Raw genomic sequence first — 26895 nt, 5'->3', positions numbered from 1 at the left:
GGACAAGGACGGGGAGTAGTGATGTTCTTCGTCTCACTGCATCAGAGTTCAGTCACTGTCGGCTGCTGTATCCGCTGTGTGTGTGTGTGTGTGTGTGTGTGTGTGTGTGTGTGTGTGTGTGTGCAACAAAACAACTGCTGCATGCCACAACTAAAGGTTCTGTTTAATGTACAGTGTTGCACAAGTTTTAAACCAATATTGGAAATGCAAAAATAAAATATGGTTCAGTGCGTGTTGTTATTTCTTTATCAGAAAATATTCAACAGGGCGTCACAAGAGTGCATCATTATTGGTTACTGCTAAAGATATGGTTTGCATCAAACTAAGACTTAAAATCAGATTCTTTACCTGAGTGTGGTGCATCATGGGTAATTTAATTGTGTCTTTGTGAGTTTGGTGGACAGGGTGTCTCTGCACAGCGTCTCTGTTCTGGATGTCTTGACGCTGGAGGACGGGGAGCAGCTCGTTCTTCCTCTCGGCCTTCACACACTCATCATGCTGCACTTTGTGCTGTTTTTTCAGCTGCTTCAACAAGTTAGTCGTGCTGCTTTGCGGCGCAGACGCAGGTTTCATGACCTCTTTGATGATTATTCTTTCTCGCCCTAAACCTGAAACACCTCCAGACAAGTGATGACGAGCCGTTTCAGGGGAGCCGCTCTTCGTCTTCTGTTCCAGACGTTTGACTTTAGTTTCTCCGACCGTCTCTGTTGTTTACTCTTCCACTCTAAACTGACGCTGCGAGGTAGGCGCTCATCACATGACGTGCCAGCTCCTCCAAAAGTGAAGCCCAAACCTCTCCGTCGCCCCCAAGGGGAGCGGCTGTTAGTTTAGGGAGCGCTTGATTTGATATGCAGCCGAGTTTTCTACGGGCGGAGCATTTTAAACGTCAACATCACCGTCAGTCATGTTTATTTAATTGTGGGAAGACAAAATCATGATCAATATTTGATTAATTGTCCAGCACTATCCTAAGTGTAACTGAACTGAAAATACATTTCAATTTAGACAGACTGAATTATGTCACTGAATAAAAGTCTACTCAGATGGGATGGTCTGTACATGATAGCCTTAGAGGTCTTTCACGTTAGGGACCCGGACCCGAATCCGAGTACACGTTTGATTCGTGTGAACACTTTACCTGGGTCCACTTGAAAAGGTGGTCTCGAGTACAGTTCACGTGTACTCGGGTACGGTACACATCAGGTGTGAAAGCTAACTGTACCAAAACACAAAAGTGGACTGCTTTTTCTGTCTCCTCCACATATGCGCGCAGCACCACTGATCTCATCCTCTGAAGTGCACAGCAACAAAATTGTTACATTGCAAGAAACACTATGTGGAAACAGAAATCCCTCCCTCTTTCCGATCATATTCAATCTAATAATGAAAGAACTATAAGACCGGGCACACATCTCCCCTTTCATTATCCATTGAAACAGGTCTGTCCTGTGCTCATTGACAGCTGTTTGGCCCATCTGATAATAACAAAGATAAAATCTCGATAAGCATTTTAATTTCACTTCCTCTGAATGAAGTCTGCTGGAGATGAAAGCTTCTGGCAGCCTGTGATGTTTCCTGTGATGTCGACGTCGTCTCTGCTCCGCTCTGACGAGTCGGTTGTGCGGTGCATTCAGGCGTCTGCTCCGTCACCTGTGTTCATTTTCTCCTTTGTTGACTTCCTCGCCCGCTTGTTCCTTTGTTAATTATTCATCTGATGCCGTTAATCAGGCCGTTTAATTATTTACTTATTCAATCTCTGACTCATTAATTAGATTATACGTGTTTTCATACATCTGTTTAATCTGTCCATCAGACTCTGCATTTTCTGTCTCAGCTCAAAGATGCTGTCGGTGAACTCAGCGTGCTGCTTGAAGCACAGCAGCTCCATACTGCAATTCTTAATGTGTGTGTGTGTGTGTGTGTGTGTGTGTGTGTGTGTACGTGAGTGTGTAGGTGGATGTTTACTGCAGTGTTTTACTTGTAATTATCAACAGCTCAGCAGGGGAGACTGATGGTGCTTTTGTGCGTGATTCTGCGTGAGCTTTGTGTGTGTGTGTGCGTGTGTGTGTGTGTGTGTGTGTGTGTGTGTGTGTGTGTGCGCGCGCATTAAGAGGCTGTTAGAAGACTTCAGCATGAAGTTGCATCCAGCTGTTTGCAGGATCATCAACAGAGACTCTGCATTGCACAAGTCCTCCTTCTGTTTCAACCAAAGAAACTTTCTTTACACACTGAGATAACAAAGACAGTGATGATTAGAATAATAATATAAATTATAATAATAAATGCAAAACAATGACACATCAAATGAAGATAGCCTGTTGTGTTGTGCCTCCTTGTTTCGATATGCCTATAGATGGTGTATTTTAGATTTGGTTTAAAGTGTCGTAATTACGTGTTTTGCAAAAATACATATTACAAATAAACTTAAAGGAGCAGTTCGCCTCTGGAAAAAGCCACTGTCAGTCAAAGCTGGTGTTCTCTGTAATCGATAGAAGCAATAATATTTGAAATTGGCGCCATAGCTGTGGAGAAAGTTGTACAAACAGCTCGTGGTTTAGCCCATTCTACATTCCTACAACACCCAGCATGCATTGCGCCCCTCATTAGACATTAAGAAAGCTAATTGGAACAACAAAAGGCTAGGTTCATTTACTGACCAATTTAAGTGATTAAACCACAGACTGTATAAAAACATGGACATGACAGCTCCCTAAAAGTGAAGCCAAACCCTCTCTATTGCCCCCTGCTGACTGGCTGCAGTATAGCTCATAAAGCCCGCCTCCTCCATGTTAACAGATGGGACATGAGTCAAACTATAAAATCAAAATACACTTCAAACACATTTTTCTCCAACATGGTTTCTGTCATTATAGTTAGTTCTTATCATGCTGATTTATGTCCAAGTGTTCATTTTTCTAACAAGTTTACTTTTAATTAGTTATTTGATGCTATAAAAAGGGGGTGTGGCCTCATGATTGACAGCTCTGTTGACAAATGGGGCTCCTGCAGCGTTCTGTTCCCGAGTAGCAGAGTAGAGGAGGAACGGCGAGAGGAGACGTAACTAACACTAACACTACAGTCATTGAACTTTCCATAAGCGTGAATATCTGCGTCAGACCGACACAAGAAGCTGTTCTGCTGCAGACTGAGCCCACCTGAGGGCTCCAACACAGCAAGGACACAAGGTAAAGGTGTGTGTCGGGTAGAGGAAGGGGCCGGACGTCAATACTAAGGCTCACTTTCTAATCTAGTCTAACTTTTCAACAAACACATTCATGGCAAAAATTTTACTGAGAGCTGGATTTAAAATATCGGCTTATTTGGATCAATGTTGCTCTGACTGTCAGAATCTCTCCGTCTGTTAATATCCTAACACACACACACACACACACATACACACACACACACATACCTGCAGGGATCAGGCAGTATTGACTGTTCCCTGGCTCCAGCTCAATTTAAATATGGCCCAAAGCAGAGACCAGAGACGATGGAGGAGGAAGGAAAGAAGTTTGAAAAGAGGAAATAGAGAGAGCGAGGGATGACTGAACAGGATGACTGCTGCTCACTACACACACACACACAGACACACACAGACACACACACACAAACACACACACACGCACACACAAGAAGAAGAGGATGTAACAGCGATTTTCCTTGCGCGGAGTGGCGGTGACAGGATGCTTGACAGGCACTTACACCAGCCAATCAATGAAGGCGGATCAATATGTGACTGGGCCAATCGATGGCTGCCACAACCTCTGTGACACACACACACACACGCACACACAGTCTGATGTACAGTGCCATTACACAGCCCACTTTGAAGCCATATGAAGGTAGCAGCTACATCAAGCTCACATTAAAGTGTGAAATAAGTGCAGAGTGATAACAATCATCGTATTTCACAGCATGTAATTGAATTCATTTATTTTTAATATGAACATGTTACACCAGTCTACAGCTGCAAGGAGGCCACGTTGGATAAATAGCATTAAGTGCATTTATCGAGCGTGCACGAGATCCTGTAACCTTCTGCTGATGTTCATAACAAATGCATGTGTTTAACGTGCATCTCATCGGCCTGTCAGAACAGCAGGACTGTGTATTTGGGGTGATGCTGATATTCACTTCTAAAGCTCATATCAGCCGATAATGATGAAATACTGATCTTATCACACATCCCTAATCCGCAGAGGAAGAGGGGTAGCTTAATGCTGTGATAAGGATAAACATAATAAGCTTAAACAGTCGCCAGATATCAACCAAATTGAATGTTGTTTTTTGTGTTAATTAATCAAACATACGGGCATTGAAATTGACACTTGGAGCTTGCACTGAATGTCGTACTCTACGTACGCTGGATGATTTCAGACCCCTGTTTGGTGAATGTATATGAAGATGGACGACGGGTCTCCATCTCCTGTCTTTGTACAAAAGTGAAGCCATCTTCCTCATTTGTATCCAGAGTGTGTGCAGTAGAGATCGGCTGGTGGAGCCCGAGTCTTGACGTCCCGCCCCTTCCTCTACCCGACACACACCTTTACCTTGTGTCCTTGATGTGTTGGAGCCCTCAGGTGGGCTCAGTCTGCAGCAGAACAGCTTCTTGTGTCGTCTGAAGCAGATATTCACGCTGATGGAAAGTTCAATGACTGTAGTGTTAGTGTTAGTTACGTCTCCTCTCGCCGTTCCTCCTCTACTCTGCTACTCGGAAACAGAACGCTGCAGGAGCCCCATTTGTCAACAGAGCTGTCAATCATGAGGCCACGCCCCCTTTTTACAGCATCAAATAACTCATTAAAAGTAAACTTGTCAGACTTGGACATAAATCAGCATGATAAGAACTAACTATAATGACAGAAACCATATTTGAGAAAAATGTATTTTGATTTTATAGTTTGACTCATGTCCCATCTGTTAACATGGAGGAGGCGGGCTTTATGAGCTATACTGCAGCCAGTCAGCAGGGGGCGATAGAGAGGGTTTGGCTTCACTTTTATGTCGGCCATCTTTCTATACAGTCAGTATTTTAAGTATTCAAGGGAAAAAAGGAAGAATTATGAATGACAAATGATAGCTGTGTTTCAGCCTCTCAAATTTATCCTGCAGTTCCTCGAGAAACAGACTCCAGATGATGCTTCAATGCCAGATATAATAAACACTCTCAACAGCATCTACCTTCTATGTTACTGTGGGATGAGCTTTGTAACAGCACAAAGAAACCAGCAGTGCAGAACACAACAGCAGCATGTGTGTGTGTGTTAAAGTGTTTGCTGTACTGTTTCTTTAAGTTTCACTATCCATGCCTGAAATATACAGGGGCTTAAAACCGCCGTCTTTAATCTGCCTCCTCCTCTTCCTCTCCATCTCGCCCTCGCGACTGAAGTGGATTTAAGAGGTGAAATCAATGAGACATCAGAGCTCCACTCGGATCCACCGTCTCCATGCATTTCCAGGGACCAGAATCTGCCTCATGTCTCAAACGCGAGGTGTGTTTTCTCACAGTGTAATACCCTGTAATTCTCTGCACCTCTCAACAAAGCGTGTAATACACAAGAAAAGGAGGAATCTGAAGAAAACATTAAAAAAAGATGCAAAAAAAAGGACAAATACCGAAACACTGAGACGAAGTACAAATCAGATGAGGCATCTGAGCAGATAGAGATGTAACGCCGTCTGCTCCGGCTCGACATGCATTCGTCTCACAGGCAGAGCGGGACGGTTAGCCGAGAACGCTAGCTTTGGGTAAAGCCGCTTAGCGTCACTGTCACTCTGTGCTGTTGTAGAGCACCGGGGTGCTTCACAGCTCAGGTTCCACATCAGCAGATTACCCACAATACACCAAGGGGATTTCCTCGCCTCACAGAGAGCTTTCTGCTGCGGCCTGTGCTGTTTGCTAAAGTCAGTGTAAACAGGGGGAAACGTGACAGCAGAGACACTCCTCAGACCAGCGGAGCAGAGGTCAGGCTCAGGCTGACATCAGAGCGCTGGAATGTGTCTGAATCTGTTTCTGAATGTTCACACATTGTTTAACACTTCAGGCATGGTTGTTGTCACAGCTGGATTAAGTCCAATTTCAAAGGCTGGAATGAAAATTTTCACTATTTTTATACCGTGTTTTTAACTTTTCTTTACAAATGAAACGTCAGACGTGCATTGTGCCGCTCTAAAACTAATCTATAAATGATCATGCAGAGCAATATCACCCCGATAGGTAAAAACAACAATATTGCTCGTTGGAAAATGTACTTTCATATGAATAATTTATTCTGCAATTAGATTTTTCTTCTCTTCTCTTTTTTTATTTTAGAAATAATGACATTTTTGCTTCATTCTCATTTTATCTTAAAAAATGAATCTTAACTTTTTAAGCAGTTGAGTAAAATACATCTGTGCCTGTTAACACAGCTATACAAAAGTAATGTCATCAGAGATTTAAAGGCAGGATTCAGAACTGAGATCTTCCTGCTCCGAACCAATGACTGCATATAAAGATGGCTATTTATAACAAAAACATTTTTTGTAGCAGGCTGTAAACATGTTTATTTCTGCTGTAAAAATGGGCATTTTCCCATCTGCTGTAATGTCATTTCTTGTTTTCTGGAGCCTCAAGTGGCCACTCGAGGAACTGCAGTTTTTTGCACTTCCGCATTGGCAGAGGTTGCTGCTTGAGTTTGAAACCATGTCCCATCTGTTAACATGGAGGAGGCGGGCTTTATGATCTATTCTGCAGCCAGTCAGCAGGGGGCGATAGAGAGGTGTCTGTCATCTTTTTATACAGTCTACAGCTGCGTCCCAATCCAGCGGCTGCAGCCTTCGAAGGCCGTAATTGAAGGCTGATTGCGTCACAGAAGCGCATTGAAGGCTGTCCCAATTCAAAGGCTCCTTCAGATGTGGCAGACAAATGCGTCCTCTGTTTCCCCGGCCGCGAAGGATCCATCGGGTGCATCCTTCGTGGCCCATCGTATCCCAAAATGCATTGCGCGCTAATTCAAAGGAAATGGCGGGCTTTGAAACGCCCGAGGAAAACGCTTAAAAATGTAAAAGATTTTGGTTTCTACTCAAGCGAATAGCCAGTGTTACACATGTTTAAGAAAACGACAGGGCCCTTGAAACAAATTATCTTTAAAATAATAAGTTACACGACGTTGGTTATGCTAGCTAGGTAGCCCGCTAGCTACCTGTTGCTAGGCGACAGGAGCGGCGTTTGGTGGCGCAAGGGTAGACCAGGCTCTACGCAGGCTCTGAATGGAGCGTCTTCCGTGGACCGCCTCCTTCGCAGGCTGCAGCCCATGGATTGGGACACAGCTTATGTTCCAGACGGATGAAATAACTTGATTTAGGAGTTGCTGCATCTGTAAGTCAATTCACACTTCTTTCTATGTCTCTGCTCCTTGTTGTCTCTATATTTAATCCTGCCAACACGGCTCTGATTGTTTCCCAAACAGGAAACAGTTGTCAAAGAGAAAGCCATTAAATCAGCGGTGTTGGCAGTGATTCTGAGGTCTTGAACCAGACTGATGGAAACAAGTTATACTTAAAGAACTTTTCAACCAAAGTCAGCCTCTCTAATCTTATCGTCTAGACATATATTTACTTGCAAATCAACAAATCAGTGTTTACTGTGAGGAGGTGAATAAAGTAATTTAGTGAAAGTTGTTAGAGGTCAAATGTGTGTTTTTAAATCCACGCTGCTGTTCAGCGAATCAGAGCCTCCGGGGTGTTTTACGTCTCCTCCGTCTGCTTTTGATACCAGACGCTGCGATCGTTCATCACTGGAGCAGGTAATCAAATAAACCAGCTCGTCGAGGGAGAATGAAACTCGCTCGGTGTCAGAGTTCAGAGGGGTTTGCTTCTTTGTGTTTCTCTGAGGTTTGTGATGTGAGGAGGAAGAGGAGCGTCGGCGTAATACAGTGATTAATGTTTAGCTGCATGTTGTGATTCTTTGAGACATGACTAAGAGGTTGACCGAGTGTGAAAGACGATGACACACACACAGTCACAGAGTCACACTGTGCAGACACACACACACACACACACAGACATGGGCAGACTGCATGATCTAGTTAGTGATGAATGTTCAAGGATCACTGGGTCACAATGAAATCTACTGATTAGTAACAAGCTCAGTGGACCTCAGACTCTGGTTGCCGATTATTACGAGGAAGATGCCTCCATGTTGGAGCAGAGACAACAGAACAGCGGAGCGTTATCACATCACACACGCGGGCAAAACAAAGAAGATGACAAATGTGTGCAGGGTGGTGTGTTCAGCTTCAGCAGAGACAAAACTGATCATTTTACACCCTTTTAATGTCACTGCTCCGCTGTGGAGACATTGATATATTAATAGTAGTAAACTTTATATGTATCACCCCTTTTATTCAAGAGACGCAGCTTCTTGTCAAATGTCTGTTGATGTCGGACGTCTCTGTTGTTTAGAAAGAGTCCATAAAACAGCTCGGCTTCTGAGTCACACGATGTCTTTTAGTCAAACATGCCTTTAAATTAATGTGATTGATTGACAGCTTTTGTTCTGAGTTATTAAAGCTGTGAAACTTGGTGCAAAATAATCTGGAAGAAATAAAGTTTGGACGTGTGTGTGGGAGGGTGTCTGTGGTGACATTCGCGGGAAAAAAATCACAAGCGGCGCTCCAGTTAGTGACGCGTTTTCCATCAGCCAGCAGTGGTTGGTCTGCCAGAGAGGGTAGGCGGAGCTAAGCGGCTGCTTTTCCGCTCTCTTCAAGTGTTGTGAGTAAACAGTAATCTACTATGGCTGAACAAACAAAGAAAAGATGGATGACTACAGATACAACTTCAACAAGAAGTGAAAATCCAAAGAAGAAGAAACAAACTCGACGCTCAGATGAAGCAAACAGTCTGAAAAGGAAAGCGACCGTCAGCCAGGAAAATCAAGAGTTACAACCGGAGCCAACCGTGGACGTCACACATTTTAATAATGGCTGTTCTGTCTCTGTTTTTATTACAGTTTATACTATTTATCTTTTATTGTACGACACGTTTCCTTTGTGTTGCATCAGAAAGATTTGCGTCGCCATATAAAGCCACTGTGTCGTATACTGTCTCTTTACTGTATCAGCTCTTTGTCTTCATGCTTGGATCTAATCCCTGCAGCGGAGCGGCTGTTGGGCTTATAGACTGTCTGTCTGTCGGAGAGCAGACGGAGGGAGGTTCCCCCTGTTCTCTGAGATAATAGCAGAGCGCTGGAGTGGAGTGGTTACACACACACACACAGACACACACACACAGAAACACTGACAAACACAGACTCTTCAGCTCTGCATGTGGCAATTATCTCTGCTCTCAGCAGCTTGTGGCATCCTCCCCATCTCCTCTCCTCCTCCACCTCTCCTTGCCTCCTCTCCTTAATCTCCTCTTGACTTTTCTTCCTCCTCCACGTCTTCCTCCTCTTCCCTCCTACAGCCACCTTCTCTCCTCTATCTCCCCATCTTCCCCTAAGCCGTTACTGCTCTCCTCTCATCTCCTCCTCGCCGCCTCCTTCAAACCCGAGATAGTGACAGAGCACTGCTTCCAAACACAATAACAACCTGAACAATCTGCTGCCCTGATTCCAAGAGAGAAGGCTCTGCACACCTCGCCGGCCCCCCTCCCACCTAAAACACCGCTGTTTATTAATGCACTGCAGTGTGGAACATGCACACACATTCATATAAAACAACAGATCGCCTGAGTGAGCAGACATTTGAATATAAATGTCAAAGCAAGACGGAACAAGAACATGTCAGCCATGAGTTTCTGCTGTGCGTCCGGCCTACAGGAGACGTTTTTGGCTCTTTTAAGGTCTAACTTTCTCTCAGAATAACTTCAATAATCATAGACGAGGAAAAAGTAGCTCATGAGATTCTAAATGTTGCTTCAATTGCTCATTTTTGGGTTGCTTTTTTAGTTTTCCTGAAGCCCCTGTTGGCTTTGGTTTTGGTTTCAGGCGTCTATGAGCTCTTTGGACAGGTTACAACTCTCAGAAAGATCCACCAACGTGTCCTTTTTCTATGTTTTGCACAAAAAAGTTGAGCACAATTTTGGGGGGATTATCCTACAAATGTGGCAACGACGGTCTCAACAGATGCAGCCACATTAGCATTAGTTTAGCATCTGTCTCAAGGCACCAGTAGTGTCTTTTATAAGGTCTGTTTTCTCCCTTTTTCACGCAACATGAAACTGTTATGTTCCTTTCAGGCACATGTTCATAAAGCCGCCCGGCCCGCTACTAGTATGTTTTATTTATTTTACCACAGCGCGTCCTGTGGACGCTGAAACATCATCCACATGAGCAAACACAGCATGAGTGGTGGAAACACAAGGTTATTATCACTACTAAGTTTGTATTAATTGTTGAAATGAAATCCATGGTGACATGGTTGTTGTTGTTGTCGTTGTTGTTGTAGCGGCTAAAGTAGCATGTTGCGAGACTGCACACAGGCTCGTCTGCACCAATCATATGCGCAGAGTGTTGAAACAGCGGTGCTCTGACAGCCAGGTTTCTACGACTTTGTTGTTCATAATGTTTCGTTCTGAATGGAAAGATGAGGTGTGCTTCGGCAGTGTTGGTGGTGTAATACAACAGCTGCGGTTGTTGTCATTTCACGTTTTTACCAGTGTGTCCGCCATATTGTATATCTTCTTCCTTAGTTGCCATGGTAACTAGCCTGTGTGCACATGATGGCCTCCTCTACGTGGGAGGGCTTTGGAGGCAGGACTGAGCGCGGCGGAGAGAGAGGGGGAGGGACCTGGAGCTTGTTGGAGGTCCGCTGTCTTCTCCATCTAACTACTGCAGCTTTAACGTGCCAGAGACGTTGGACGCGTACCGAGCAACATCACTGGGTCTCTGGTGATGACGGTCTCCCGGTCCACCCTGTGGTTGGCGGTGTTGCGGTCATGCGGTTACCGTCACAGCCCTGTCGCAGTGTGTTTGCAGTTTTTTGTTTCACATGGGACTGGACGTCCTGTATGGTGTGACCAATCCAAGCACACTACTTCCACCCCGAGCGGATGATACGAGTCTTTCTACTATGTTCCTATGTTCCAACACCTGACGTCCCACATGCTGGACATCCAGACAGCAGTGACTATGAGCGTCTAATACTAACTGTGCTAAAGCCTACAGTATTTCAACCTCTCTCTGCCTCAGGCAACACCTCCAAATGTACTCAAAATACATGGGTTATATACAAAAATATAGTTCATTGCTTTTTGTGGGGAGAAGTACGACTGGTTAATCATAACAACTTGGTTCTATATGGTTAAAAGTTCGTAGAAATGTTGGTATTGTTGCCACTGCAGCTCAAGAAATGAGACAAATCGTGGAAGTTTCTAACTTTTGTGTCAAAAAAGACAAAGAAACATCAAATATTTGTGAAATTTTGAGTCAGAAACGATTGAAAAGGGAGTCCAGAGATGTAAAAGAGGGGACGTCTTTCTGTTTGTCTTCATTCTCTGTTTAAGTTTATAAGTGAAATGTAACATCTAATACAAACAGCTCAGTTTCACTTCTAGTTGTTCAGGATAAATGTTCAGGATTAAGTTTTTGTTTTCGGGGTTTGTTCCAGCCCGCAGGCGATACAGACACCAGCCGTGCATCCTGGGGTCAGACGCTTGTTTCTCTAATCTTCAGGTTCTCGTCGGCCCACTGAGAAAATAACAGAGCATGAGCCTCTCCTGCAAACCCGCTGTGCTCTCTCCACCGGAGCTTTCCTTTACAGCCGTAATCTACCTGGACCTCTACTTTCTGTGTCGTGATATTCTCTTTAAGGCTCATCGTTCGGGTGCCTCTGCACTACATTACCCAGAGATCACCTGTCAATCACTGTCTTGTCTTGAATTAGAAGTTTCTCTGTTCTTTACGACGAGCTGCTAATGCAAACTGCTCTGGTTGAATATTGAATGAAAGTTGATGTTTATATTATTCTTATGCCTCCATGAATGTTCTGGAACGGAGCAGCTCTGCAGGGAACGAAGTGGAACAGTCGGAGTTTGATTTGAAATCGGTCTGTCCGAGCTGCCGCGCAGGATGAGAACCAGGAAGCATCCTCACTGTCACTCAAACCCAACACAGCTCAAACTTCACTTCACAGAACACACCGTCGGCACCGGCTGCACCGTCCCCGCTCCGTCTCTCCAACATGTTCCTCTGTGCACGGACGTTGACGCTCCCGGACTTGTTCCCATTTAGTTTTGCAGGTTTCCACGTCGACGTCTAAAACAGAACTTATCTGTCTGCAGCTGTTTGACAGGCATGTTTGTCTCTGTGCAGCGGCAACGACACATCGTACAGATGTGGTTAATTGTGGACTGTTCATGTGCATACAATATATGTTGCATCTAAGGTTAATTTTTGAGGACATGAACAGACGATGCTCCAAACAGACACAGGGAAAGAGTGGCAGCCATCATGCGCCCTGTGATTGACTGGAGATCAGTCTAGGTGTAACCCCACCTCTCGCCCAATAACAGCTGGGATAGGCTCCAGCCCCCCGCGACCCTGAACAGGATGAGCGGTGTAGAGAATTGATGGATGGATATTTTCTCTCTTAAATGATAATTCTAGTAGATTTAAAATGTTTGGACAGTAAAATGTTAAAATTCCTCAGTGCATTGGATCTTAACATCTCACTTTGTGCTCTCTATCTAAACTAAATGTAGGAGCCGAGCCGAGGCGTAGGAAGCCCCTCAGTCGGTCTGCAGCAGGAGAAGAAGAAGAAGAAGAAGAAGAAGAAGGTGTTTCTAAGAATACAAAACCTCCACAGCTTCACCAACGCTTTCACTGCAGTTTTTTTCCATCCTAACAGAGCACGGGGCGCTATCATTTCCCCTGCCAAGCACTCCTGAGATCTACAGCCACACAGTAACTGAGTTAACAGATAATCACATCACACACACACACACACACACACACACACACACACACACACACACACACACACACACACACCACCTTCATCGCTGTCCTATACGAGATAAATGAGTACTATCAGCCCCCTACCTCCCTGCTCACAGATTAATGTGTAAGCGTATCCCTGCTTTCGCCTCCTACACACACTTCTCACTTTCTCTGTCACACACACACACACACACACACACAAACACACACAAACACACACTTTCACACAATTCTTAGCCGCCTTATGTCAGCTCGACAGCGAATCTCCCTCCTCCGGAAGCACAGCAGATGATGCAGGCAATTGACACGACGCAATTACGCACATTAGCGTAGACATGTGGACATGAACTGTGGAAGCACACACACACGCACATGCACACACACGCACACACACACACACACACACACACACACACAGTTTGGCAGCAGCAGACAAGCTATGATTGAGTCAGACATCATACTCCCCATCATCTGCGGGACACATCTTCTAAACGCCGCACACATCCACGCACGCAGTCGGATGTACGTGCCAGTTATGCTAACAGACTTTAGCTTCCTACGTGAGTCCTGCAGCCATAACCCACTGTGAAAACACCACCACAAACACCCGCCGCAGAAACAGCAGCACCAACCATCCAGGACTTAGTCACATTCACCGTAACTGCCAGAACAAACAGCCGCCCAATTAACGCCCACACGCAGCTTCCTATTAGAGAGCTGGGTCACCACGAGCTGCCTGCTAACCTTTAATCACACACAGAGCAGCGGCTGAAAGCCACACCGACACGACAGGGAGGATGGATGTTCCAGCCACATCCTTTTGTCCTCAGCATTAATCTACATTTTCTGTTGCAGCTTTTTCAGCTCTGCAAATGACATAAAACAAACATCCCTCATTAGAAGTGAAAAGCTAGTTTGCACATTGTCAGACACATTCGGGTCATTGCAGACAAAACAAACAATCCAAATGGCACAGCTCAACTAAAGCGTGGGTATCTTAAGAGAAAGAATGAATGGAAGAGAAGGAAGACAAAAAGTGAACTGTCATCTTTAAAGGAAACTAAACTACAACCAAAAAATGTTATTCTGCCTCTGAATATGTGCTTGATTCCCATCTCAGCCCCGAGCCCACTGGTTCCTGCAGAGCGCTCAGAACTCGTCTATAAAAGGAGGAAATAGTGCATTTGCTGGGGACTATTTTCAGTGGCGGATTAATCCACATTCTGTGCTAAAGGGGGATATCTAGCAGCAGGATGATGTGTGTAGGACTGCGTCAAAATAAACTAGTATGTAAGTTCATGGTGATGAAACATGTCGCTCAGTGCAACAGAGCGGCTCATTCAGGTGTTTTAATAGTTTTTGGACGACCTATGGTCGAGTAGTCTGCCTCCCAGGATGTACACCGCAACAACAGCCTCCAAGCTAGCAACCAACAAGCTGAAAATGCTGAGTTTTGTGAAGATTAGCATGGTGCTGTCAGGTTCTCTCTTTTACCGTTACGTTGCATTTCTTTTGATGTATTATGTAGAGTTTTCCTTTGTATGAATTACCGTAAAATCCAGAATATAAGAGTCTGTTTTGGGGGATATCCCAGAGGGAAAAACGGTTTTCTACAGGTATTTTTTAATATAATACAAGTAATTTATACAAGTTATTTCAACACTATTTCGATGTATTTTAATTTGAAAGCAAATAACAGCCTACCATGTATTTTTGCCATGTCATGTTTGGACTCCCGGTGCGGTAGTTGAGTGTAGCCTACACTAATGTTGATTGTTGTGAGGGTGGCGGCTGCACTGGCAGCGCATGTCCGTAATGAATCTTTAGCTAGATTACAGCACCATTGTGCCGTGACACAATAAAATACCTCTCTCTGGTATATTGGTCGCACCGGTATACAGGACGCGACCCACTTTTTAGATGAAAAAAAAATGTATTAAAAGTGCGTCTTATAAATTTTACAGTCAGCTTTTTTTAGGCCAGGACTCGCCACCGCACTGTTACTGCATCCTCGGCTGTGCAGCACCAAAGATGGTTGTTATTGGTTTCAAAATACAAACATCCATAGCGTTAGTGCAGACTCTGACCCTCCCAGTCTGCCTGCCTGGATTGTTTGCTTGCTTGTTCCAGGTACTGGGAGTTGGCATGTAGGTGGAGCTGGGAGGGTCGTTTGCTAATCCTTGCCCACCTGGGCTGGGCCTTCAGGAAGGCATAAAGGCCCGCCTTTCTTACTCAGCTGGGCCGGCTGCATCCTCCTCAGCCTTTGTCCCTTGTTTGCTCGACCATCACATGCATCACGCCACATTTTCACTCATCCACACTCTTCAGACATGACTCTCAAATCACCTCTGTTAAGTTTGATCATTTAAGTCAATGAAATCCTTGATTGATTGCTTTGATCATTTAGTTGTGGCCTCCCTTTTTGGCAGTAACAAGACTTATGATGGGTCAGCTGGGTGGACATCTGGAGGTCTGGTCTATGCGAGAATACGGCACAGAAGAATAAACTTTACCTCAACTTTAATACAAAGAAAATAATCGTTTGTGGGGTCGATGTCTTGTGGATTTTGGTCTTTTGTTGGAATTTGACAATAATTCAGAGCATGCCACTCCTTCCTTTATCCGTCCTTTGTTCTGTCATAACAAACTCAAGTTGAAAATTCTTCACTTGAGACAACATCAAGGTTTCACGCACTTTAAAAACATTTCAAATATGTCCGCTCGACTTTGAGCTGGAATAAGTTTAAATTAATTCACCGCAGGTCTAAAATATTTCCATCTGATTGAACAACAAAAAGCCTGAGGCAGGAATGTTTCATTCATCAAAGACACAAACTTCAGAGCCGATGCAGAACACGTACGGAGGGATTTTACTAAACAATGTAGATCAACAAGACACATTCAGTCATAACTAATAAACATCAGAGCAGGACAGGAAGTACTCTGATGTAATCCAAAACAGCTCTCTGCTGATGAGCACACATTTTCAAAATAAAAGCCACTATACTGAAAGTGGAAGGACACATCAAAGAACTGAAATGCCTTGATTGCTGAGAGCATCGTGGCAGCAGCAGTTCAGCGTGTGTGTGTGCGTGTGTGTGTGTGTGTGTGTGTGTGTGTGTGTATCCTGTCTACACTGGACCTCTTCGTGCCTTCCACGAGTGCCTGCAAGTTTTTTATCTCCTGAAATGTGTAAGAAGGCGTCTGCTGTCAAACCAGCGAGCTCCTTATCTTCCTGCCGAGCATCTTTCCAGCAGACGAGGACGGCGCTCCAGCTAAGAGGATTTCTATTTTGGTGTTTAATTTAATTTCTGAGCAGACTGACGGATCGTAATTTACTGGGTTTTTCTATTAAAGCATGTTTGCTTCCACAATCTGACTTTGTTTCAGTGCAGATAGGGGATTAATTAAGAGCTCCGAGAGCTGCTGCTGCTGTGGTTCTGTTTAACTGTGTGTGTGATCATACCTGTAATGTCATGTGATCTGTTTGTTGCTGCTTGCAGGCTGCTCCAGTCTCTGATAAGCTTTGTGTCTCTGCAGCACACTCTCATACATCACACTGTTTGTGTATAATGAATACATTCCTCTGGAGGTTGTGTTTCTCAGACTGAGCAGATAAATCCACCAAACACAACACATATTCTCGAACCCGTCTGACATCTTACGCACTAACAAAGGAAATAAGCAAAACGAGTGTGTGTGTGTGTGTGTGTGTGTGTGTGTGTGTGTACCTGTAGTGCCGTGTGTCCCTCAGGGCGCGGTTGCTGGGGATGCGTTCGCTCTCTCTCTGGTTGAAGGCGTACAGCGTGTACGGGTCGTCTCCGGGCTTCCAGCGCCGGGCGTTCAGGTAACTCCGCTCGTCGAAACCCTCCAACATGTCCTCCCACTCTGCATCCGAGATCTGCCGACCAGTCAGTCAAAGAATCAGTGACCTCATAATTAACTAATGACCTGACCTGTCGACACATTCTTTAGTAAAGGGTTCAGACGCTGAAGGCCTTCCTGGTAGTAAATGGCCTCAAACATGCAACAGCAGCAGTGCAACACTTTTATATGCTAATTGGAGGCTACGTTCACAGTGTGAGCTAACGTAAAAGTCACTTCTTCTTTATGTTGTTCTGCAAAAAAATACCAAAAACATTCTGTTTCCGGAATAAACAACAAACTCTGCTGAAAGGCCCCCTTCTGCAGAATATACTAATGTTATAAAAGCAGATGTAAAGCGTTAATGTAGCACTTAAATCGTTTCACAGCTGGGGGAGAAGAAGACAAGGTGGCAGCGACTTTAAAATAAAAAAGCGCTACAGCTGCACTTTCTGCTGTGAGTGTGTGTGAGTGTGTGTGAGTGTGTGTAGATCATTTATGAGACGGTGCAGATGCAGGAAGGAGTGTGTGTGTGTGTGTGTGTGTGTGTGTGTGTTGCTTTAAAAACAGAGGTGGTAAACGTGTTTGTGTATCATTTATGAGTGTGTGTGCTTGTAGGTATCTTTTGAGAGGCGGGGGAGCGCGTGTTTCGGTTGATAGAGAGGAAGTGTGTGTTTCCGTGTGCATAAGAGAGAGAGAGAGATGTTTCTGTGAGGGCGAGCGACATAAAGAATGAACATTATCATTCCCTCTCTCACTTTGGCCCCATCATAAACATAACACAGGAGCTCCTGCAAAAAAAAAAAAATCCAGCGGCCATATTTCTTCCGAACGACCGCAGAGCGCGACGCGTAGTGGAGATGAATGGACGCACACACCTGCACACACACTTAGATACTGATGGTGTGTGTAACAGAACAACATTTACGGTGGAGCAGCAGTCTGGATGGAGGGATGCGGAAAAAAACGAGTGACATCCTCCTCATCTTCTTCTTCTCTTGTCCTCCTCCTTCTTCTTCTTCTCTCCTCATTATTCAGCCGTACGACCTGCTGATGCGACACATTGTCTAAATGGGGCCATTAGAGGGCTGGGAGTCAGTGTGTGTGCGTGTGTGTGTGTGTGTGTTGCTAGTTCTTCCCAGAGTGGCTGTAACAACGCAGCGTGACGAAATAGAGGGAGGGAGAGAGGAGGAGAGGACGATAGAGGGATGCATGCACGAATGGAAAGAGTGAGGGAAGAGGGACAACAAGAGGGAGGGAAAAGAAGGAATTAAGGAAGGAGAGAAAGGAGTGAGGAGAGAGGAAAGGTGAGGGAGGGATAAGGAGGGTGTGGGGGAAAAAAGAGCAAATTGGATGGAGAGAAAGTGAGGAAATCAAGAGAGTCAGAAGGAGGAATTAGTGGAAAAGAGGAAGAGGGGAGTGGGAGAGATGAAGGAAGAAAGAAGGAGAGAGAGGAAGAGGACAATTAGGTACTAGAGAGGAAAGAAGTAAAGAGACAAGCTGATATAAAGTGAGAGAATGGGAGGGGGATAGAGGGATGAATGGATGATGGAATAGTGAGAGAAGAGAGAGAAAAAGAGGGAAAAAAAGTGTGAGTCAAAGGGAGAGAAAAGGAAGCAAATGTGGAAGAAAAGAGAGGGGTGGAGGAAAGGTGAAATAAATAAAGAGACAAAGAAGGACAGAAGAGGAAAAAGAGGAAGAGGGGAGTAGGAGAGAAGAAGGACGAAAGAAAGAGAGGCAGGGAGAGGAATAGAAAAAGTGGGGATTGGAGAGGAAAGAAGTAAAGAGACAAGAAGACAGAACGTGAGGGGAAGAGAGGTGGATAGAGGGATGAATGTTGGGTCGGATGGATGAATGAAAAGCTTGAGAGAGGAGAGAGAAACACAGGAAGAAAGTTTGATTTAAGACGATAGGGGGAGAGAAGAAGGAAACAGAGAGAGACAAAAAAGAGAAAGAAAGAACTAAAGAAGAAATAAGACTGCACTTACAAAGACCTCCGGGTGTTTTAATCGATTAGTTGTTGCAGCCCTACATCATTCACACACATGCAATCTGGGGTTCAGTATCACACCAGCATTATCCTTTGACATGTAACTGTAGGAGCTGGGGATCAAACCACCAACCTTCTGATTGGAGGACCTCCCACTGTACCTCTGAGCCACAGTTAAGAAAGAAAAGTAAGAAAGAGAGAAAATGTTCAAATGTCCCCCTCAGTCGTCTTAAAGTGGTTCTTGAGCGGGCGCTGCACGGTGTAGTTTGTCTAAATGTTGTGGACACTCAAAGCAGATTTAAAACTTATTCATTCTATCGTCTCATCAGCAGATGCACACGAGAAGTGGGCTGCAGACGGAGTTGCACAAGACTGTAACCCAATGACACCTGCAAAGAAGCAGCTCACATGAGCTGTGTGAGATCGTTTGAATCAGATGTGGAGTAAAAGGAGCAGGGAGGTCACTTCATGTACACTTTGTCAGGGCAAAAGGAAGGGACAGAAAATAATAGAACAAGAAAACATGAAAGCAGTTTAAAATAAGGTTAGAAATATAGAGAGAAGAAGAGGAGAAAGGTGAGGATGAGAAGGAAGACAAAGAAAAGAGAGGAGAAAATGGTTGAACACTAATGCAAGAGTAGGAGGGGAAGTGGAAATGAAGATATCGCGGGGAATAGAGGAAAAAATAAAGGAAATGTGGAGGGAAGAGAAGAAAGAGAAAGAAAGAAGAACAAGGAAAACAGATGACATTGAATTACTTAAAAAAAACAAGAAGCCAAGAAAACGAAGAGGACATTTTTTAAGTGGAGATAAAGAAGAGGAGAAGGGATGAACGCAGAAAAAAGGACAAGATGAGTAGGAATAGAGAAAAAAAGAAAGGGATAGAGGGGAGGAAAAGGGAGGGAGGTGTGAGAAGAGATAAAGACGAGGAGGAGGAGGAGAAAGAGGGGAGGAGAGGAGACAAAGACAGAGAAGAGGAGTGCAGCGGAGAGAGGATGAGCGAAGAAGCAAGACAACAGGGGCGGGGTGCGATTAAGCTTGTCTGAGTTTCACACACACACACACACACACACACACACACACACACACACACACACACACACCTGCGGCCTTCTCGCCTCGCTGTAAGATTTGTTTGCGTCTCGTCTCGCTAGGAGCTCAGCAGAGGCTGCGTTCAAGGTCCTCTGAATTCTATCCTATTTACAAAACACACACACGCACACACACACATACACACACATACACACCCTCTGCTTGTCTTCCTAATGCACCGTGGCATCCTCTCAATGCCTCTTACGGCCTCTTACATGAACACAGACATTCAATTAACGAAGCTGAGACACGAAGCGCCGGACAAACAGTGTGTGTGTGTGTGTGTGTGTGTGTGTGTGTGTGTGTGTGTGTGTGTGTGTGTGCAGGCTTCAGCTCTCTCATTATGATTCAAAATGTATCAGTCTGTCTCGTCTGGATGAATTAATAGGTTCCTTGGTGGCTTGGCTCGCTCACACACACACACACACACACACACACACACATCAGGGTGTCTTGGCCAGCGCGTACTTTTTGACAGCTCACATTGGGGAGAGACAGCAGAGGTAAAAAGAGGGAGAGAGAGAGAGGAGGACAAAGAGGGATGAGGGACAGGACGCTGTGTGTTAATTAAAACCTGCAGCTCTAAGAACAGATTGTTGCTGGTTTGAATCCCTTAAAAAAAGTCCAAAAAAAGGAAGTAAAAGACACAAACTGTCCTTTAAAGAAGCTGCCGTCGCTGCCTGCTGGTCTGTAATCATGATGTTCTTGTGTGTCAGTGATGTAGAGCTCTTTGCAGTTAGATCTTCTGGTCATGTTTCCACCAGAGAGCTCGTTGTTATTTTTTCTTTAAGCTTTTGTTGTGTGTTTGTGAGTTTAGGCATTTTTCCCCACAAACACATTTCTGTCTTGTGACTGGCAGGAGTGGATCTCTTCTTCCTCTAGTGTTTTTGGGGAATGTCAAACCAGCTTCAATTTTCTTTGGAGTGAAACGGGGTAGGGGTGGGCGAAATGACCTAAAATGTATATCATGATTCGATCGTGATACTGTTAAATAAACTAAATGAAAAGGAGTACCCTGCTCAACACATGATTCTACCTCTTTTTTACAGAGGCTGACCAGGGCAATCGCGCTGCAACGGCCCAAACAATTTCAACTGGAAGAAAAGAAAAATGTAAATTCAAAAACAAATGCAAAAGTCCAAAACAACAACGGACATGCGCTGCAAATGAAAAAAACGTGCTGCAAGAGCCAAAACAAATACATTAACATCAGACGGGCCGCTGATACAGAAACGAAGCAAACCCAGGAAACACAAGCAAAAAGAAAAACGCTGCAAATCCTGTCCGTGCAACAGACGTGCTCCAGGCCTGTAGAGGGCGCTCCGTGTAACAGGTGTTGAGTGTCTCTGTTGTACATGTACCACTGACAAGAAGTCCTCTCTGTGTATGTGTGTGTGTGTGTGTGTGTGTGTCTCTGACGAGCGTGAGGGGAAGATGTTCAGCAATCATTCAATCACGGATGATTTTAGTGGCAGAACGTGACGTCGGTGACGGTATTGTCACCGGTGTGCCGAACACCGCCTTTGGGGGCCGGCAGGAAATTTGGGAATAAACATTAAAAATATTAAAGCTCAAAGTTTCGAACTGTTGAATAAAATCGGACTGTTCGCAAACGTAACATGACTTACGAGTGTTTTTGGTGCCTTTAGGACAAAGAGAGAAAGACACAGTATGAGGAAAGTGTTTTTATTTAGAAAAACAGACATTACAAGTCGAGTTTTCAGTTTCCTGCCTGATATATTTCTGATCAAACAAACATAATAATAATAAACTCTCTCTCTCTCTGTTCCTCAGTGTCTCCTAATCCTGATGTGTGCCCCAGTCACATGATGAATTACCCGTTACATCCAGGGAATAAATCATGTATGGAGTGTGTTTGTGTTCATGTGCACCATATGAACAATGACCTCTACCACACACACACACACACACACACACACACACACACACACACACACACACACACACACACACACACACACACACACACACATCAGCCTCTATTATATCATGATGTATCACCTCTGTAACAAGGCAGCAAAACAAACGTGATATCTTCATTATTTTGTGTTTCTTGAATTATCTATCAGAGGAGAGATTAAACGTTGGCAGTTATCAGCGGTGTTATTACGAAGGGAAGAGGAACATTATCCTTCATCTCCTCTGGTTTCAACATTATCTGACTCGGGTTACAGAGGACGGATTAAGACGTTTTCTTCCTGTAACGTTATTTTCTGGTCCGGACGAAGTAAAAACAGAGATTTAGTTTTCCTTCAAGCTCAACAAAGCACCTATAAAACAAAGTCAAGAAACAAAGCTGGGATAGAAACACAAGGTGAACATTTCTCCCGGCTTTGGTCTCGCAAAATCTGAAATTAAGTCCTCACAGCAAAGAGACAAACACATGAATCTGCATTTTCCAGATGAAGCAGCACTGAAATGTAAAAGATGCAACAAAAGGAGACAAGAGACGAGCATCCAGGAGACACATCCCACATCAAACATCCGTGTTTAAAACGAGAGGATTGTTTAAATTACAGCAGCACAGACCTCATTTACATACACTCTTTTTTAATCCTGTTATCTCCAGCTTGCCAATTAGTTTTTGTGCCACGACGAGGTATCAAACTTTTCTTATCTCCAGCAGGTCACGGCTAACGATCTTGTTATGCTGTGAAACTGCAAACTGTGCTGTCAGATCGTGACTTTAGATCTGGAGATCGTCGCCCTTTGTAGTCGAGCTCGCTGAAGAGAAACCGAAGCAGACGAGACGCAGTCGGAGGAAACGATTGATCAACGCTCCGCATTCTGCTTTAATCAGGGTGAACGGGCTCAGGCTGCAGCCGGCGCCTCTGCCACGGATCAGATTCAAAGTTCACTCAAACTGATGGCTTTTAGGTCGTGCTGCGTCGTGATAATGAGATAACTAAACCTTGATCTGCAGAAAATGGAGTTTGATATCTGTTGCTGATGATAATTAATTTTTAAAACTGTATGCAAACACCGGAGACAGAGGCTTAAAGAGACGACGAGTCTGAAAGGAGAATTTCACTCCCAAAATTTGCTTTAAAAACATATTTTTGGCTGGTTCGCTTTGTTGGGTTTTGGTTGTGTAGAAGAAGAATGTCTGGAGACTTGTGCTGACAGTGGGTCTGCTGTTATATATAACTTTAACTGTTTGTAACAATATGTGACACCCTGCAGGGGTTGACAATGAGCACAATTGTCCACTGGCACTCTGGGCCAGGAACTTTCCAAATTCACTGGCCCTGCCATTAAAACCACTGGCCCTGAAATAATTTGTTAATTCTGTTTTATTCTAATGTAAAATTCAATTTCTCCTCATGTGAGGGTTCTTATTACTGAAGATGTGTTCATTGTGGAACTGTTATACGTTAAACGTGTTGTTGACAGCAGCAGCCATTCTGCATAGAAAGTAATTAGTCCCGTCCATCAGGACTGTGAATCTCGGGAGGGCCAGTTACATGCTTAATCTACTGGCCTGGGGGGTGAAAGACACACCGTCGGGCACCGGGTCAGTGCTTATGGCGAGCCCTGTAACCCACCTGGAAATAATCCTGATGGTTTTGCTGCATTCATGCTGCAACGATTAAGGCTGGCAATCTCTCACCCACAAAAAGGATATATGATTTGTTTGAAGATGGCAAACCAGATGTCATTTTGAAGGACAAGAGCAGGACGGCAAAATTAGGTGAGGTTGGCAGAGAATACTCTACAGCAAACGTGCTTACAAAGCTCAGACAAGAGCTGTGTGCCAATCCAGCGGCCGCAGCCTTCGAAGGCCGTATTTGAAGGCTGATTGCGTCACAGAAGCGCGTCGAAGGCAGTCCCAATTCAAAGGCTCCTTCAGATGCGGCCGACAAATGCGTCCTCCGTGTCCCTGGCCGTGAAAGATCCAACGGGTGCATCCTTCGCCGCCCACCGTATCCCGTGATGCATTGCGCGCTAATTCAAACGAAATGGCGGACTTTTAAACGGCCGAGGAATACACTTTAAAATGTAAAAGTTTATGGTTTCAACTCAATCGAACAGCTAGTGTCACACATGTTTAAGAAAACGAAAGGGCCGTTGAAACAAATTATCTTTAAAATAATAGGTTAACTTACTTGACGTTAGTTATGCTAGCTAGTTAGCCTGCTAGCTACCTACCTGTTGCTAGGCGACAGGAGCGGCGTTTGGTGACGCAAGGGTAGACCAGACCGTCTCATTTCAGTTTGGCTTTAACGGTCTACGCTCTATGAATGGAGCGTCCTCCGAGGACCGCCTCCTTCGAAGGCTGCAGCCCGTGGATTGGGACACAGCTAAGGAGAAAACACAGGGATCTGGATACCAAGAAGCTAATCATTTAGCCATCCAGCTACTCATGTTTTCATAATAGCTGGAGGCCAAAGTTGAAAACAAATATCATAGACTGGCCCTACTCCAGAGCAGCCCTCCGTTAAGTGACACCAGTCCAAAGCAAACACCTGCAGAGCCTCAGACGACCCCGCTGTGTGTTCATGGCCGCTCAGACTGAAACAAAAGGATGAAAAGCCAACAGAGATCTGGTCCGAGGGGTTTTCTGTGTGATTACTTGTTAGTTTGAGAGACTGAACGCAGTGAAACACATCTTTGTTCTGCGCTTGAACACGTCGTTGCTCAAAAATCTGAGCCAAGGTCACATCAGGATTATATCACTCCTTTTCCTCGTCGTCCTCATCTTCTACCACGTTCCTCCTCCTTCTTCATCCTCCACCTGTCCTCTCATCTCCAGCCCTCACTTCCTCCCTCACCTGGCCCTCGTTCGTCCCACATCACTCCTCTCCTCGTTTATTTTTACCTGCTCGTCTTTCCTCCTCTCCTCTCCTCCTCCTGTGTGAAGTGCTTTCTGTTTGTTTGAAGTCAGGGCTTATTGAGCTCAGGTCTGGAGAGAGCACAGCTACGTCAATACTACACACACACACACACACACACACACACACACACACACACACACAGCGAGACAAACATCTTCTACTCCCTTCCTTCCACACACACACACTGTTCAGTCATCAATTAAGGGTGTGTATAGATCTCTCCCTGCAGCAGCGGTGCTTGTTTGGTTTCTACATTGTTTTCTGTTCCAGCTCGTACATCTCTGTCTGTGACACACACACACACACACACACACACACCATTACGGCTAGACGAATAACCTTTTTTTGCTTAAATGCAGGATGCTCTAGTTTTATTTTGTTCCATAAAAAGTTTCAGAATAAATCCTAATAAATCTGTGCAGCGGGACGAACAGATGGACGGGGATCAGAGCGAAGTCTGCAGAGCCTCAGTGTGGTTGATTAGTCAAAAAGAAGGTCTGGTTATATAAGTGATATTAGATTTCAACATTTTAATTCACTTCATCAGCAGGTTGTTTTGCTGACTTGCAGCTTTGGCCAAAACATAAACTGTCATTCTTTCACACCACAGCTTTTAAACGAGGCTGCAGCTGTCGTGTGCAACTCGTAGTGCCACAAACCTCTTCCTCTCGACCGTGTGCCGCTGCGTGAGAGGCTTTTCCTGTTGGAGACAGACAAATATGAAAGAGTGCATTTTAGCTAGAACTCTTTTATCGTTTATTTGTCTGCTGTCCCTCCTGAATCCAAAATAAATCTGTTTTTTTTTTTAAATTGACACTAATTAATCTGAGGGTAGCTGATAGCTGGGCTGCATGATATATCGTTAAGCAATTACAACTGCGATGTGAGCATGTGCAATACTCACATCGCAGGATGTGCGATAGTGAAACAAATTAAGTGAAACACGTCAAACTGCAACTTAAAGTAATCTTTAAGATTTTTATTTAAATGAATGTCTGTTAAGTCACTATCTTTCGCCGAATGAGGTAACACAATGGTGATGAGCCTATGGCCCACTGATGAAAGCCTTTGTGTTTGCAGAATTACGGCCTGTTAGTGACGCGTTTCCCATCAGCCAGCAGTGGTTGGTCTGCCAGAGAGGGTAGGCGGAGCTAAGCGGCTGCTTCTCCGGTCTCTGCAAGTGTTGCAAGTAAACAGTAATCTACTATGGCTGAACACACAAAGAAAAGATGGATGACTACAGATACAACTTCAACAAGAAGTGAAAATCCAAAGAAGAAGAAACAAACTCGACGCTCAGATGAAGTCAAACAGTCTGAAAAGGAAAGCGACCGAAACACGGTCTGGATATCTGGGAAGACAGCTCCCGCAATTACCGTTTATCGCCACAGGTGCCGCCAAAGAGAACTGAGATCTTCGAGATTATCACTTTAATCTTTGCTTTGTGCAAAACAAAAACTGACCAGCTGTTCATCAAAGCACAGAGTGAACTCACGCTGAGTCTCTGTGTCACCTGCCTGTAAACGCTGCTGTCACAGATCATGTCGGCGGGATGATCGAGGCGGACGCTCCGTTACGCGAGGTTGCTTATAAGTGAGTGTCTTCTTGTTATCAGCTGCACCGAGTCCTGGTTCTGGTTAACGCTGTGGCTACATAAACTGACTGATTTGTTGCCGAGTGTTTATGTTTAGCGGCTACACCTGCACGTGAGGTTGTGTGTGGACAGGAAGCAGGAAGCTGCGAGCTTTCAAAAAGTTTCCGTCACATGGTCGATCACGCTGATTAAACGTACATTTGAACACCGTTAGAAATGATGTGACATGGTATGATGACATACTGTACGACTAACAACTGCAGCTCACATGTCTGTATTTATTTTATAGAGAAACGTGTGGCTCCACCTGAACTCTCTTTACTTCTTCATAAGGCTGTCAGAGTGAGAACCAAGTGAGTACAAGTATAATTGTTTATTGTTTTGAATATGTAAACTCACTCGTTTGTTTGGTATTTTTGTAATATCGCAATAAATATCGCAGAAGGAAAAGGTTATGACACTGTCAGACTTTTCCAACATCGTGCAGCCCTAGCTGATAGCTGCTTGGGCTTCATCTGATCAAAATAGTGTGAGAGCACGGCCGTTATACCGACTGGTGGATTTGCTCGATGCTGTA

The 26895-nt window shown here is 44.6% G+C and overlaps 1 protein-coding gene across 1 annotated transcript in view; it reads right to left on the bottom strand.

The window, feature by feature from the left end:
* The window catches only part of galnt14 (UDP-N-acetyl-alpha-D-galactosamine:polypeptide N-acetylgalactosaminyltransferase 14 (GalNAc-T14)), a 195095-nt gene that overhangs the window by 146699 nt on the left and 21501 nt on the right, over window positions 1-26895 (bottom strand). The window contains exon 2 of the mRNA XM_069657584.1: window positions 16654-16823. Within this exon, the coding sequence (XP_069513685.1) occupies window positions 16654-16823 (170 nt within the window). The remainder of the gene's footprint in view (window positions 1-16653; window positions 16824-26895) is intronic.

Source organism: Semicossyphus pulcher, unplaced genomic scaffold, assembly GCF_022749685.1.
Source record: "Semicossyphus pulcher isolate SPU_LCO1_2020_fin unplaced genomic scaffold, fSemPul1.0.p SCAF_11, whole genome shotgun sequence".
Classification (NCBI taxonomy): Eukaryota; Metazoa; Chordata; class Actinopteri; order Labriformes; family Labridae; genus Semicossyphus; species Semicossyphus pulcher.
The sequence above is the reverse complement of the archived record's forward strand: the minus strand, read 5'-3'. Positions and strand labels throughout refer to the sequence as shown.